Source organism: Electrophorus electricus, chromosome 2, assembly GCF_013358815.1.
Source record: "Electrophorus electricus isolate fEleEle1 chromosome 2, fEleEle1.pri, whole genome shotgun sequence".
Lineage (NCBI taxonomy): Eukaryota > Metazoa > Chordata > Actinopteri > Gymnotiformes > Gymnotidae > Electrophorus > Electrophorus electricus.
Genome location: NC_049536.1, coordinates 29940891 through 29956611, shown reverse-complemented (window position 1 = coordinate 29956611; position 15721 = coordinate 29940891). Strand labels below are relative to the sequence as shown.

At 41.6% G+C, this 15721-nt stretch overlaps 2 protein-coding genes across 2 annotated transcripts; one reads left to right on the top strand and one right to left on the bottom strand.

Annotated features, from left to right (window-relative positions):
• Positions 1–532: 532 nt before the first annotated feature.
• Positions 533–3434, top strand: LOC113574622. The gene is made up of 2 exons (XM_027005649.2): positions 533–1393; positions 1638–3434. Exons 1-2 carry the CDS (start codon positions 772–774, stop codon positions 1871–1873), a joined length of 858 nt encoding a protein of 285 aa, XP_026861450.2. The 5' UTR covers positions 533–771; the 3' UTR covers positions 1874–3434.
• Positions 3435–6101: 2667 nt separating this feature from the next.
• Positions 6102–14777, bottom strand: LOC113574643 (polypeptide N-acetylgalactosaminyltransferase 5). Its single transcript, XM_027005710.2, has 10 exons — positions 12934–14777; positions 12507–12673; positions 12072–12191; positions 10880–11015; positions 10379–10498; positions 9653–9770; positions 9011–9340; positions 8168–8248; positions 7714–7863; positions 6102–7394 (listed from the first exon to the last, which is right to left on the bottom strand). Exons 1-10 carry the CDS (start codon positions 14160–14162, stop codon positions 7254–7256), a joined length of 2592 nt encoding a protein of 863 aa, XP_026861511.2. The 5' UTR covers positions 14163–14777; the 3' UTR covers positions 6102–7253.
• Positions 14778–15721: the final 944 nt, after the last annotated feature.

Here is a 15721-nt window from a genome sequence, read left to right as displayed (position 1 = left end):
CTGTTTAAACGTTCACCTTTCGCTGAGATCTGGGAACTGATGGCACTCATTATCAGCTCTTATTATTATTATTATTATTTTTTTAAATTAAAGCCTCAAACAAATAAGACAAAAAAACCCAACCAACCAAACAAACAAACAAAAAAACCCCGGCAAAATATATATATATTTTACTGTTTTGAAAATAACAACTAATATACAGTTCCAAATAAAATCTGGGATTCTATAACCCCTCGGGCTCAGGGGTTTGAATGTTTTTACGCACTGTATGATTATACAAATGTTGCACTGTGCGGTTCGGTGGACGTGTAGCAGAGGCAAGTTCGTCTTTTCACGCTCCGAACACGGGCATAAATCTGACACAGAATCCTAATGAGAATGTTAATCGGCCTTTAGAATACCTCTCAGCGCTAGCGGTCACTTGAGCAGGATTAAAGTCCAAGGACAAACGATTCGTTTGTAGTGGAATAACAGACAAAAAGACCATTCATGTGGGCCAGTACAAATCCCCAGTTCTCCACTGGTTTAGAAGGCTTGTAGCAGGACGAAAGCGCAGCACCTCGTCGCCCGCGTGCCCGGTCACCGGATGGAGGGTACGTTTCTCTTAAGTGTGCACGCGGGAAAACGTGACGAGCAGTGATCGCACCTGGTGAACATCCGTTTAGCCAAGCTGTGTGTATACTAAAAGACGGAGGAAATTGTGAAAACTGTCCACATCTGAAGAATAGTGCCCTGCGCAGAAGGGACGTCCCGGGGTGGAACGTATTAGAGATGGCAGACGTTAGACGTGTGCTGGAGGTTGAGAAGATCTCTGTACCTGCCCCGGTAGGGGTCATGGGTGGAGAGGTACCTGCGGAGGTCCCGCAGGCGCCCAGGGAGCCAGGTAGTCAGACTATGACCGTAGCAGACAGCTCCGTGTTTTACAGCGGAGATGAAGAAATTCCACAAGCGGCGCTTGGTTCTTCTACCTCCATGCCTGTAGAATGCAACTGGCCTGCAGGACTCGAGTCCGTTTCCCAGGTTCGGGATTTAGGAGCAGAGGAGTCAGGGCAGTCCGTGTGTGGCAGTATCGGGCCAACGGAAGAAGGCCACGTGTATCACAGTGCTTCAGTGATGAAGGACGTGGAGAATTCGATCGCGAATAACGTGAGTCATGTCACATCTCCCGTGACTGCTCAGGCAGCGGAACGTGAGTCTGAAGCAGCGGTTAACATCAGCATGGCCCGCAGTGATGAGCTCTTAGCAGTACAACACACAATGGCTGCTGCAGGTGAAGCTGCACAGTTGCATGTGGAGGACAAGAAGCAGATGGAGCAGAGCCTGCTGTCGTACACGCTGACGGAGGCTCCCCTACAACCGCAGGCAGAGCAGGCAGGAGAAATCCCGGAGAGAGGTAAGAAGTTGACCATTCAGGCACTGCAAATCTCGATTATCTCAAAGGTCTTATAGTTAAAAGTTATAGATCTCTGACTAAACTGCACTGTGCACAAAAGTAAGCTAATTAGACAGTTCTGAATTTAAGCAAATAATTTTAAGCAAATTAATTTCATGGCCAAACTGTTTATTAAAGTGTTCAATCTTAATCCTTTTCCCTTGACCTTTTTTTTGGGGGGGGGGGGGGGGGGGGGGGGGGTTAGGAGAGAGCAGTGACGCACACGAACAGGTCGGCGACATTATGCTTCCTGCCTCCGCCTCGCCTGGAGATGAACTAGGTGTCTATTCAGTGTGTAATGGCAACAGTGTTAGAGCCAGACTTAACATCTCATTTAACCACTTAACCCACGAGAAGTACGGAACTGTCTCATACAGGCAGATTCGCAGAGGCCACACCCGACAGAGGATCGAGGAGTTTGAGTCTAGAATGCAGCTGTGAAAATCCTGGAGAAGAGCATCATACCATTCACATTGGATTTCACGAGTTTAAGAATCAAAATTTGGTCAAGTAAGCTTAAGCCTCAACAGATTTTATAACAAAGAGCATCAGGCAGCAAACGATTGTTTGATTGTTAAGTTGCAGCTTATTTGGTTTTGCATTGAATCAACATGTAATATATGACCAAATGATCTGGAACTTCATAACAATTCATTAGCTGTCTAAAGTCATGCACCTCTCTTGTAGATTACTAGAGCATTTGTGCAGCTCATTGCACTGTAAGCTCGAATAAGATACCGCAGGTGACTTGATATTGTAGCTTGTCTGCAGTGCTGGCATGTATGCAGTTCTGTGTCTTATAAAGCCGTGTACATTAAAATAAAAATGATCACTGATATAATAATGCTTTGTAAAATGTATGCAGAATTTTGTCCAAAGCATTTTTAAAGATTGACATTAACACATTGTAATATTGAACAGTATGTGGGCAAGTGAGAAAAAAAATCTATACTATTATTTTATTACTATAATGTAATCACAGTGTAGTAACACTACTGTGCAATGAGCATCTCTTAAGATTATATTTAATCTGGATATAAACAGAGATGTGTGAAATTAAAAAGGTGACAACCGAATCTACACTTGAGATGGAGTTCATTTAAGATGTGCTGTTGTATTATTTAATATACTGTGCAGTCTGTAGCAAACATTTTTATCACTAGCATATTACAGTGAAACACTGGCCAATAATGTGTAGTGCAAAATGACATCTGAAATATGATCGCATTAACAAATTTAAAGCCATCACAGCCACCGCCTCACAATGGGACCAAAAGTATCTTAGACAAATCTACATAATATTAACCAATATTATACCAGTAATAATAGGACAAATTAGAAGAGTACAAATATTATTACTAGAATATACCATCACTGGCCACTTTATTAGCTACACCTTCCTAGTACTGGGTTAGACCTCCTTTTGCCTTCAGAACTGTCTTAAATGGCATAGACTCAACAAGGTACTGGAAACATTTAGAGATTTTGGTCCATATTGATGTGATACCATCAGACAGTTACTGCAGATTTGTCAACTGCATAGCCTTGATGCAAGTCTCCCATTCCACCACATCCCAAAGGTACACTATTGGATTGAGGTCTACTGACTGTGGAAGCTATTTGAGTTCAGTGACCTCATTGTCATGTTCAAGAAACCAGCTTGAGATTTGAGCTTTGTAACATGGCATGTTATCCTGATGGAAGTAGCCATCAGTAGATTCGTACACCGTGGTCATAAAGGGTTGGACATGGTCAGCAATAATACTCAGGTAGACTTTGGTATGGTAGGTAGGTAGACATTTGAATGTTGCTCAGTTAGTATTAAGGGGCCCAAAGTGCGCCAAGAAAATATTCCTCTAACCATTATACCACCACCAGCCTGAACTGCTGATACAAGGCAGGATGGATCCATGCTTTCATGTTATTTACAACAAGTTTTGACCCTACCATCTGAATGTCAGAGCAGAAATTCCATCAGTCTCATTAAACAATTTTTCCAATCTTCTGTTGTCTGATTCTGGTGAACCTGTGCAAACTGGAGCCTCAGTTCTCTGTTCTTAGCTGACGGGAGTGGCTCCTGGTGTGGTCTTCTGCTGGTGTGGCCCATTTACTTCAAGATTCAACTCATTGTGCATTCAGAGATGCCCTTCTGCATACCTTGGTTGTAAGGAGTGGTTATTTGTGTTACTGTTGCCTTTCATTTGGCTCAAACCAGTCTGGTCATTCTCCTCTGACCTCTGGCATCAACAAGGCATTTTCACCCAAAGATCTGCTGCTCACTGAATATTTTCTCTTTTTTTGACCATTCTCTGTAAACCCTAGAGAAGGTTGTGCATGAAAATCCAGCAGATCGGCAGTTTCTGAAATACTCAGAACAGGGCATCTAGCACCAACAACCATGCCACATTCAAAGTCACTTAAATCACTATTATTCCTCATTCTGATGCTTGACTTAAACTTCAGCAGGTCTTACTGACCATGTCTACATGCATTAATGTATTGAGTTGCTGTCATTAGATTGGCTGATTAGATATATTAATTAACGAGCAGTTGAACAGGTGAGTTTAATAAAGTTGCTGGTGAGTGTATATAATAACAATGGGTGCAAATCCTTTGCAGTTGATTCCCTAAAGTGTGTGAGTCAAAGAAACTTTGCCAGGCCTTATAAGGCTTTTAACTTTTGGTCTGGTCTTCAGTAAATCGAATACATGCTTCAGGTCACATGACTAATTTGACCAGTAAAGAACCTTTGACTCTTTGGACAATGTCATAGTTGTTTTTTCCACATCTTTCAGATGATTGTCTGGACACAAGGTAACATACATCTGGTTTGGAATATTTCAGTATTTAAGATGTTCAGTATACATCACAATTCATTGTACTGCTGTCTTTGGCAGATGAGCACTGAGAAACACTGGCAGCTATATGTATCCATGCTACTATGCTTGACAAACGAGGTGGATTGCTTTGAATCATACAGACTGATTAGGTTTTCTTACTCTTTGACTGTCAGGGGTTTTGCATAACATCCAGAGATTACTGAGAATGACTGTGAATGGCTTTCATACCAACTGCTTATTTTGAAGTTCAACCCTAACCCTAACTCTAACCCCTAAAGTAACTGCTTTGAAGTGCTGTGAAAACATTTATATTGAACCACACAAGTTCTTCATTAACCTTCCTGCTTCTCTCCATCCAAACCACAAAGGAGAAGGGAAGTTGTGTCAATCCCCAGCCCCACTTCTCTTCTCTTCTGAACTTCATCTTAATATCTTCACCAGGACATGGGCCATATAATCAATGCTCTGTTCTTTTGGCCAATCTATTGGGCAAGTAATGTTTGGTTTCTACACTTACATTCCTGTGCATGGCATAAGGTGCACCACTTCAACCACCATTTTCTCACATCACTTTACTGGCTTCCTGTAGTTGTTGTAGCAGTTAAAACCCTAAAAGGCCAAAATAAATGGCCACCCCAACCCCAAAGGTTGATCAAATCCTGCATGAGTACAGCTTCACTTGACCCACCGTTCTTCAGAAGACATGCCAAACCTCACGACTTTTTTTCTGGCTGCCCAGTTTACTGACTGAAGCACAACGTTTCACAGTGATCTCTGGTACTCCCAGAATAGCATCAATAAACAGCAACAACAAAAACAACATTCACGTATTCCTTCTTTAGTGACTCTGGTGTTTGTCTGAACATGAGTATAATAGTATCCTTAGATCCATGCCTAAAGATTCCACCAATTTCCAAGTAGACAATAAAAGCAGATATGCTCTACAAAGTAAATAAATACAAATAAGCAGGTTTTTGTTTCTTCCTCTTTCATTACTATGTTATATGTTCACCTCTTCTAAGAGACTTCTTTTGCGTTTTGTGATGAACTGTGTGAGGTCGTAGTTCTTCTTATTTTACTTTTATGCCTACATCCTCACTAGTATTTTTGATATATTGAACTGTTTTTATATATGAAAATGATTGTTTGGTCATCCACGCCAGTTTTATTTTGAAACCTTCTCACGTTTGCTAAGATGACACTCTGTATCGTGCTTTGTCTCCAACCAAGTTATTCAGATTTTTATTTTTTCAGCACTGATGCCTTCTTGGTGCTCCTAAAGGTGAGGGTTGAGAGTCACAACCCCAGATGGAAACAGAACATTCAAACACTTTTTAGATCTTTTGTGTATGAACTAACTGTGCACACAACTGGACAAAACTGAACAGCTAACTGTACCATTACTTCTGGTTCCCTAATTTGAGAAGAGTGAATATAGACATAACTGTAATTCCCAGAGTTGACCTCATATAACTAGTTTAGTCAAAGGTATATTTCGAGCTCAGTGCACCAAGCTAGAAAAAGAAATTGTCATTGCAAAAGATCCCTATGTGTGAGAAGCACTTCTATGTACATGTGAGTCTGTGCATGTGCGTGTGTGTTATACATGGTTTGCTACTTTAAAGATTTTTTGATGCATGGTCGTTTAGTAAGCAGGTACTTTCCTGAATTACACAGAAAAGAATAAGCACTTCCTGTTAAGAATTACAGTATGATGACTTTACAGTAAATGATCTTTACAGAACAGAAGATTTTTTTAAAATCTGCATTAGGACTTTCATAAAATTCTTAGAGATGATCTGAATACAGTAAAATGCATTGCACTTGCCTTATGGGAAAAGCCTACATGATCTTTTATTCTTGTTCTTCACAGAAACAAGAAATACAGACACAAGTTGATTATAATCATACAAGGGGGAAACATGTTAAAGAAACAGTTCAGTGTTTAATAAAGTCAAAATTTATGTTCTGAAGAATTCAGCAGCACACAAACTATCCTTTTATTACAAAGATTACAAACATCTCCCTCTACTGTCAAAAGGATGTGTACAGCAAAACAGCTTTTTTTTTTGTTGCTTGGATAAATTGCTCACTCATATTTGGAGTGACTAATTACTGTACACAATAGAATTATTAATAAAAGCAATTCTTAAACTACTATAATAAGACACTGGGTCAAATGTATAAACATTTTAGTGCTTTTAGACTTTTCCCCACAAGCTGTAATTATGTAAACAAATTTTTCCATGCATGAAAGATCACTTCAGTTTTTAAAATGCACAGGACTGCTAAAGTTCCACAAGGTACTCAAGAGTCTATAGATTCTTACAGCTAGAGAATACTTCTTACAGATATGCTTTAATAGAGAAGAGTTGAGTAATCTCATCCGGGCTTGGTAATGCCAATTAATTTGACAAAAACAATATGAACAGACACAGCATAGCGCACTGAACAGGCTACAGCAAAGATTAGCCATTAGACTGGCTATATGTTTCCATCTGAAGCTGGCGTTGGTGTTGATAGTTTCCTGAGTCTCCTGGACCCAGCAAGCTTGACACAGTTGTTCTCCATCATTAGTATCATTAGTAACATATCACATTCAACTGTGATGTAATCCAAGTATTCCTTAATGTACTACAGCTATAACATGCATTTATTTACCTATTTTTAAAATGTATTTTAGGTCAACACTTGTGTTTGTTCACAACAAGTGCAACAAATTCAGAAAAGTCTGCTGCCCCAAAGCCCTAAACCATGTTTATAGCACCAGACATACCAGAACATAGCTCCCAAACCTCCCCAAAATACACAGAGCAAAAAACACCATCAAATGATCTGCACTGAACAAAAACATTGCACAGCCCCTGTTACCGTCCCTTTTACCAAAACAACACAATTCTGCATGCATCTTTCCATTACCTAAAACACGAATACTTCAACAACTTCCTTCTGAAGGGTAAGTGAATACCCTGCCGCATGGCTCACTGGGCATAATAGTGTGTGAACTGCCATTTCTGGAATGGGTTGGCTGCCTCGCATGCCTTCAAGAAGACCCCGCCTCCTTCAGGCTCTGCCTCCAGGCACACCTGCTGTGGAGACGCCTCAGCAATCAAATGATCTGTCTAAAAAACAGACACGCATGCAAGCACAGATGCGCATGCACACACAAGGCACACACAAAATATCACACACACGTTTACAATGACAGCTTGTGGAATGCCCTACTGTGAATTATAATAAAGTTGCACCACAGTAATGCGTCCTGGTTTGCAGGAATTTAATTTCTTAAAATATCTTCCAATGGGACTGCAGCTATGTTGAAAATATCTTTTAAAAGTGTTGTGTAACTGAAAACAACCAAAACAACCGATCCTACTGCATCCTAAATTCGACAGAATGAGCATCAATCAGCATTGAGGGGGTTTTATAGCACCGACATACCAGAACTTGGGTGGATTTGTGCAACCATCGGAGGTGTGGCTTAGTGTTGTCACATGGTTCCATTGCGACGCCTGTTCCTGTTTTGTGTGGAGATACACAGGAAGCATCCTGGCGGAATGTCCTCACCCAGGAGTAGTTGAAGTGCTGGTTCTGGAGGACAAAGGAAGGCATCCACTGAATCAGTAATTCAGTCCGTGTCTCTGATTTTAACTACAATATAGGCACTGACTGCCCATGACCATAATGATTACACTGTTAAACTGGATTTAATGATAATTAATAGAAGAGCTTCATATTTTAAAAACTTTTGTGAAGCATTTTCTATGTTTAAAGAGAATAAGAAAAACCCAGGTCTTACTGGACTATCACTGTGTATTTTTAATGGAGGTAAGCAAGTATGCATGAAAAAATATTTATAAAAGAGTGTGGAGTGTAATCTAGAAGTCGACATTACCTGTTTCTTAAGATCACAGATCTCAAAAAACAAGGAACCTTTATCCAGCACCAGACACTTTCTTATGCCCATGTTCAAAACCTACAAGGAAAGGGATGAAAGGCCACCATTAATGTGTGTGTGTGTGTGTGTGTGTGTTATAATTTGCAGAGCAGCACATTCTAATGGCATACTTCCACCCATAAACTCATTGTGTTGTAGAAATCTGCATTAACTGAAACAGAATAATGTTTTTGTTTGTTGTAGCAGCAAAATGTAACAGGCTATACTAATAACCTCACACCTTGGAGGTATTAAGCAGATTCACTTTTTTATGCACATGTTGAAAACCTACAAGGAAAAGGTTAAAAGTTCACCAGTAATGTGTGCATATCTGCGTGTGTGTGTGTGTGTGTGTGTGTGTGTGTGTGTGTGAGTGAGTGAGAGAGAGAGAAGGGATTGTGGTTTTACTGTTTCATCCCTGATTTGCTAAGACAAAAGCTTCAGTGGAACCATGAGGAGCATTGCACGGGCCAAACGAGGCCTAGAGTGACACAGAGCCTTTGTCAACAAACACTGAACAATGGCCCTGGCGTCACACGCAGAGAAAACCAAAACAAGGGCCCTCCTTACTCTGTGCATGAGTCTGCACTGAATTTTCAGAGACTGATAATAGAAAATATGATAGCAGTGGTGTTTAGAAACATGTTTAGAAAACTATTCCTTTTTCCTTTTTCTTGTTAATACCTTTTTTTTTTGCTTTATCCCTGAGAAATAAAACCCTGACGTTCTCAGATGTTCTAGTCAGAACTATGTAAAGTGATACATCAATTCCGCCATGTCCTGAAAACCCATGGCACTCACCGGGCCTTCAGCTTTGACAATGGGAGCCTCAAGCTCAGGGTAGATGTTCTCCAGGTACCAGCTGAAGCTCTTACAGCCAAGCTTCTTCCGCAGCTGGATCTGCTCCGTGAGGTTCCCGATGTCCATGCCGTTCCTGTCAAGCAGGTGGAGGTAGCCATGGCCATAGAACAACTCCTTGTACTCATCCAGCCAGACCTCGGCCACTCGTGCCAGGTTGCGCTCCACTGTCTTCTGCCGGTTCTTGGGGAACTTGTAGGGGTTCTCACCACGGAAGATGTGGCCCACGCGTGAGCATGGGATGATCTCAATCTCGCCACCGCACATCCAGATCTGATGGCAGGTTATGTTGTTTGAAGAGAATCATGAAACCCAGCAATCAGTAATTAATAAAATATGATGAAAGTCAAACTATGCTTCAATAAAATAAAACAAAAATTAAATATGGACCATATAGTGGGAAGCCTTCACTATCTCAAGCAAGCTTCAAGCTGGATATAACTATCTGAAGGGGTAATGTATGCATGCTGATGCGGCACTCGTTAAGGTTATGTAAACTCTAACTTTGCAGTGAAGTAGCAGAAACACTGATGAAATGCTTCAGAAATACGTCCGAATGAGCTTCATGTTGTGAGATTGTTTAACCTTGAAAGAAAGCTCCATGTTCTCCCCACCCCACACATCCAGGCCTGGGTCATATGTTCCCAGCTCGTAGAAATACTGCTTATCTATAGAGAACAGGCCCCCTGCCATCACAGGACACCTAGGAAATAGTCAAATACGCATGAGCTCCAAGGAACGTTCATGTTTTGGTAGATGTCAGCCTTGATGAAAAGTTCAGGATCATTATTAGCTCATGCACCAATTAACATTTCACTTCAGATGGGAGAAGCCAATTAAGCAGACTTGAATGCACAGCAGTAAAGGAAATGAACTAGATACATTTAAGATGCTGTAAGCAATTTTTTAAACACCTAAGTGTTTTCATCCCGATCACAGAACTCACAGAATGTCACTTATTTTACATTTTACATGCGCAAACACTACATGAAAATATATGCTAAGCACCCAGTGTGCTTGACTCCGTCTGGAGGTTTAGGTGAAAGATGGGAAGGAGGGAACACATTCATTGGCTAAATCTGGCAGAAATGAGCAAAACTGTAACACTAATTAAACTAGTTTTAATGTTCACAAAAAAACTTGTTAAACTCCATCAAAATTAGTGTATATATTAGAAAATATACTGTACATTCAGAGTAAAGTGGGACTTGTAAACACAGTAACTTTAATTTACAACAGAGTAAGGTTAGTTTCAGTCATTATTTTCAAATCCCATTTCAAATGTTGGTGAGCAATGTCATTACACATTACCTGATGGGGTCGGAGTCATTCATGTTGTTCTTTTTGATGACATCCTGTGATAGAGTGCTCCAGCCAAAAACTAAAGGCCATTTGAAAATACCTTTTTGGAAATTGTCCACCATCACATAACTGCAAGAACAGACAACAATGGTAATGTTTTGTCTCACAGGCTTGTCTATATTCAAATCTATGCATGCAATGGCAGGTTAGCACTAAAACAATACAGAACAAACCTAGTAATACATTATTTTCACCTGAAATACTTGCGAAAAAAATCATTTTTGCCACTATTGTAACACTGTCTGTTGCAAGTTCAAGCAGGTCAGCACACATTTGTGAAAGCCAGAGCTCACATGCATTCCTCTGAAATGTGCGGAGTCTGAATGCATCTATCTGCAGCAGCAAAAGATGTTTAGAGGAGACTGAATGTAAGACAGTGGATTGGCTATGACTACGAAGACTATCCGCTTGGTTAAGCCCAAGAAAAGCTGCTCCGTCAAGCTGGCTCACCTCATGTCCTTGTCGCTGATGACCTCGATGACAGGGCAGGCTACTCTCTTGCGCTCCATGTAGACCTGCTCTAGCAGAGGCTCCAGCCAGCCCACGTTACACTCGATGTGGGAGTCCAGGAACGTCAGCACATCTCCTGCACGAATGGGCGTACAAACCAAGCACCACAAACAAAGGCAGCAGAATGTGAGAAGCTTGGACACTTTTCCATCTCATTTTTCCATGAATTTGCTTATTTCTACAGTGCATGTGGAAAGCTTTCAGAACCCTTCAAGGTTCCTTTATCTCGGTATATTTTATACTCAACTTGGATTGAACTCATTTTTTTCCTTGTCAATCTACACACAATACTCCACAATGACAAGTCAAATGTTTTTGAAATGTTTTGTAAACTTATTCTAAATAAACCAATGTCTTGTCAGTATTTGTTATGACACTCACAATTTAAGCTCTGGTTCTTCCTACTTCTAAGGCTCACTGCGAATAAGATCCAGAGTTCCTTTGCAGAGAGGGAAGAACCTTATGGAAAGACAACCATTAGTGCAATACTCCAATAAGGCTGTTATGGTAAAGTGGCCAGACAGAAGACAGTACGTACTAAAAGGCACATTAGAGTTTGCCAAAGGAAAACTCTCAGTGTGAGAGAAGCAAGCTCTTCTGGTCTGATAAAACAGAGATTAAAATATTCGGCCACAGTTCCGAGCAGTATATATGGAGAAAACTATTACCAACGAAGCATTAACTAAGTGAAAGATCCAAATTTTAATGTAAATGGAATATTTTAAGTTTTTTGTTTTTAATAATTTGTAAAACATTACAGAAACTTTTTTTGCTTTGTCATTGTGGAATAAACATCACCACAAAACAGTTACATTTATTTTAAGATGAGTGTGAATCATACTAAAATATGTCTATGGAAAAGTTTCCTGATTTACTCTACAAAAGGTTTTGTAGGCATTTGTGTATGTGGGTGTGTGACTAGGTTTGGTTTCAAGAACAGCCTACAAGACATTTGATACGCACTGCTCTCCATGATTGAATAAGTAAATGTGGATATATGGAGACATGTTTTGCTTACTCATATACCGTGTGTGTGTGTGTGTGTGTGTGTGTGTGTGTGTGTGTGTGTGTGTGTGTGTGTGTGTGTGTGTGTGTGTGTGTGTTTTAACGCTTGCTTTCTTGCGAGTGTTACCCTTTGCCACTGCAGCACCAGCCAGCCTTGCCCGGATCAGCCCATGTCGTTCTTTCAGACGGATGATCCGGACTTTAGGAAACTGGGACATGTAAGCTTCCAGCTTTTCCTTCAGGTAGTCTAAAGCACAAAGGCAAACACAGATGGACATATTCTCAGCTCTGGTTCACAACATAGACAGACATGTTCTCACCTGTTTAACAAGTACTAATTCTCAGAGTTTGACAGCCATGGATTCTCTTATAAAATCTAAATTGTTTAAGCTACCCATCTCAAAATTTCTAAAATGCTTATTATCAGTGTCATAACTGCTCAGCCTTTAGTGGTGACATTCCACCCTTGTGTTCTTTAGTGCAGAAATCCCACACAAAGCCTTTGGCACTGAAATCCCACTGAGAATGCCATCTGATGGAGAAGCCCCTCCCGTAGCTTCACCTTTGGTGCTGCAGTCATCCACCAGCAGCACCTCTTTGAGTAGGTGAGGGGGGGATCTGTTGAGCACGCTGTGGACGGAGCGGAGCAGAGTGGACCACACCTCGTCCATGAAGCAGAAGATCACGCTGGTCATAGGCAGGTCATCATGAACCAGGTTCTCTGCGCAGCTACACCAAAGGTGAGATATGTATATTCAAAACACGACATACAATTTTTTAACTATAATAGTTCAATATAAAGACAATTGCAAAGAACATAAAAAATGACACAGTCTCACTGGGACAAAGCACCACTTTTACACTTGAGTGCTAGTAGCTTCCCCTTGTGGAGACTCTTCAGCCAACTAAAAGCATATGAATGATTGAGCCAACGACTCAATAAGCCAACAAAGCCCAGCCCGCATGTAGTACATTGCTCCAGCACTCACGCAGGGGGTCTGGTGTCTGGAATGGCTCTGTCCACAGGAATCTGCTCGCTGAGGAAGACGTTGAAGTAGCCCTCGCTCCACCTGCTCCAGCTCTCCTCCTGCCTGTCCGGGGGCACCACGGCGGCCTGCCCGAACTGCCCCACTGCACGCATGTCTCTGGGCCTGTTCGTCATGTCCAGGGCCATCACCTTGTGCCGCTCACTAGCCCTCCTCCTACCCGTGGAGTTTTGCAGCTGAACCTGCTCACCACCCCACTGATTCAATTGGTCCTCCACCATCTGGAGTGGCTTTGGGGAGACTTGTGCCATGTGTGTAATTGACCTTGGGCTGGTATTTCTGACTGTGTATTGTTTGTCCTTACTATTCATATAAAATTTGCTGCCTATTTCTTTAGTAACCCTTTGTACGGGTTTGACAGGGTATACCGCTTTGCTAATATTTAGGTGAGCTTCTTGTTTTACTGGTTTTGTATTATTGCTGCTGAATTTTCCATGAATCGCAACGTCCACTGGTAATTTAGTGACCTGCACTAGTGTTGTATCGTTTTTGGTCGCATTGCTCTGCAATTTCATACTTTTCCTTTCTAAAAGTCTTGTGGGAAACTTTTCTTCCTGGACAGCAGGTGGCGCCTTGGTGTCTGAAACTGTTACTTTCTTACTATTTTCATTAAGTCCTTGTTCTGCAGCCTGTTGAGTCACTTGGAGCAGTTCGTTTCCGATACTCGTGTCAGTTCCTTTGTTAAACCTGTTGAACGGCGGCTCTTTTGCAGAGGGCTTCAGATTCACACGCACTTTTGACTTACTTTCATTAACCAGTGTTTTCTGTTGTTTCGTCACAGTTGACGTCTCATTGTCAATTTTAGTCTTCACCTGGGTGTATTTTTCTAGCTGTGCTTTAGCTTGGTCACTAAGCTGAGCAGGTATTTCCCCTGGTCGCTTTCGGTATACATCAGCAACTTTTCTTTCGAAACTGAAAATTTTAGACTGAAACAGACCCTCAACCTTTTGAAGAGGGTGTTTGAAGTCCCCGTCGCTTACACTGGTTTTCTGCGTACGCTGCCTTTTGGCGAGGTCTCGCTCTTTGACAACGAGCTCTTTGAGAAGTTGACTGTTAACGTCGTTGATCGACAGCCTAAGTGCTGCCATGTCAAAGAGGAGCCAAATGACGGACGCAATAAAAACAAACGCCAGTACCCTGCCACTGCCCCTTAAATACTTCCTAAGCTTCATGTCGATCTCTGTTAATTCCGATTATAATAAGACGAGCCTATTCAAATAAGAATCTAGCATATTGTCCTACTTGCAGAAGTGCAAGTCAGTGCCAGCAAATTGATGGTTACGTGGTGGTAGTGCAGAACACGGAGCCATGACTGCGTGGCACCATCCCTCCCTCCCGCTGCAGATCCAGCCGCCTTTCATCTGGAGTTACGCGCACATACACGACGAAGTAAAACGCAGAAGCTGCATGGACGCTGCAGCGTGCGAGCGACGGCTAAAGCAACTCGAGAAAGTTAGAAAGACACGTCTCACTTAGCGAGTCCCAGGTGTCCAGGGGAAAGTCGCGGTCACAGGGTTGCGCCACAGTCTGGAGTTCTTTTCAAGTGATCTTCTCAAGTTTATGTCACGTCCCTTAACGTAGGCAACGGCGGACACGGATTCCTTGTCATCGTGCAGGAGTCTCGACGAAAGACTCGACTTTAAGGACAAGGCGCTTGGCGCGTGCGTCTGCACGAAACTGGCCACATAGTTGTCAAGGATCTGGCTCGTGCAGTTCCTGGATCGCCTACGCAACAGACCTCGTCGTCGTCTTCTTCTTCTTCTTCTTCTTCTTCTTCTTCCTCTTCTTCTTCTTCTTCTTCTTCTTCTTCTTCTTCTTCCTCTTCTTTTTTTTTTTTTTTTTTTTTTTTTTTTTTTTTAAGTTACACGTAGGCCAAGTAATGTGACTACGTGTAGGCGTACCGTCACTGCATGCTTTACACAACACTTAGAACTGGAATTGAAGTGAAAAACAACCACAGGTTACGGCACGCTTATCAGCAAAACAAACAAGTATATTGGAAATAATGATTACATATAAGTTTATACAACAACATTTCTCATTTATTTAGTCATCCATCAAATGAGCAGTTGATCAGAGTACCAGAAGTTCAAGTAATTTCCCTTGCTGAATATCAGTCTGCACTTATGGAACGGGTCTGTAATAGGAATAAGGATAGCTACAACTGTAGTGAAGCAGAGGAAAGAAGGCCATTGCTTTATTAGGCAACTGAAGTGCTGCTTTTTTGATACACGTTTGTCATAACATAACGTCATAGGATAGACAAAGAGATGAACATGAAAAATGGCTAAAAAGTAATCAAGATGGAGAACGCGAGCGTGAGAGAGATAGGGGTGAGGTCCCTGTTCATGCAGCAGTGTGTGCTGTCAGATGGGAGTCTGGATCCCTGAGTGCGTGGCCTTCTCGTCCTGCCGGAGTCCCTTTCATAGGAGTTCTTTAGACTCATTAGCCTGAGGACTGCCCTGAGGCCTTGGACCAATACCCATGATATTCATCAGCTCACAGGCCTACCTATTAACCAGTAATGGGCAGTCATCAACGGGCATGGCAGTTCTTCCACACCTCTTTTTAATACCAATGTACAATGCATCCTTAGTGTTTAACTGAACCAGGCTAGATCATGTGACTTTAAATCTTAGTCTTTATTGTAGTCCATTGAGTGTTTGTCCAGTGAAACATTTTGTATTATACCTTACCTACTAATAAAAGTCTGAGAAAGATGCACCATTGT

What these genes read in the sequence shown, in the direction of transcription:
- LOC113574622 (XM_027005649.2), top strand. Translation starts at nt 772, where the DNA reads ATGGCAGACGTTAGACGTGTGCTGGAGGTTGAGAAGATCTCTGTACCT. An exon ending in AGGAGAAATCCCGGAGAGAG is followed by an intron (nt 1,394 to 1,637) that starts GTAAGAAGTTGA and finishes GGGGGGGGTTAG; the next exon opens with GAGAGAGCAGTGACGCACAC.
- LOC113574643 (XM_027005710.2), bottom strand. Translation starts at nt 14,162, where the DNA reads ATGAAGCTTAGGAAGTATTTAAGGGGCAGTGGCAGGGTACTGGCGTTT. An exon ending in ACATGGAGCTTTCTTTCAAG is followed by an intron (nt 9,341 to 9,652) that starts GTTAAACAATCT and finishes ACCTGCCATCAG; the next exon opens with ATCTGGATGTGCGGTGGCGA. An exon ending in TCTGTGATCTTAAGAAACAG is followed by an intron (nt 7,864 to 8,167) that starts GTAATGTCGACT and finishes TTTGTCCTCCAG; the next exon opens with AACCAGCACTTCAACTACTC.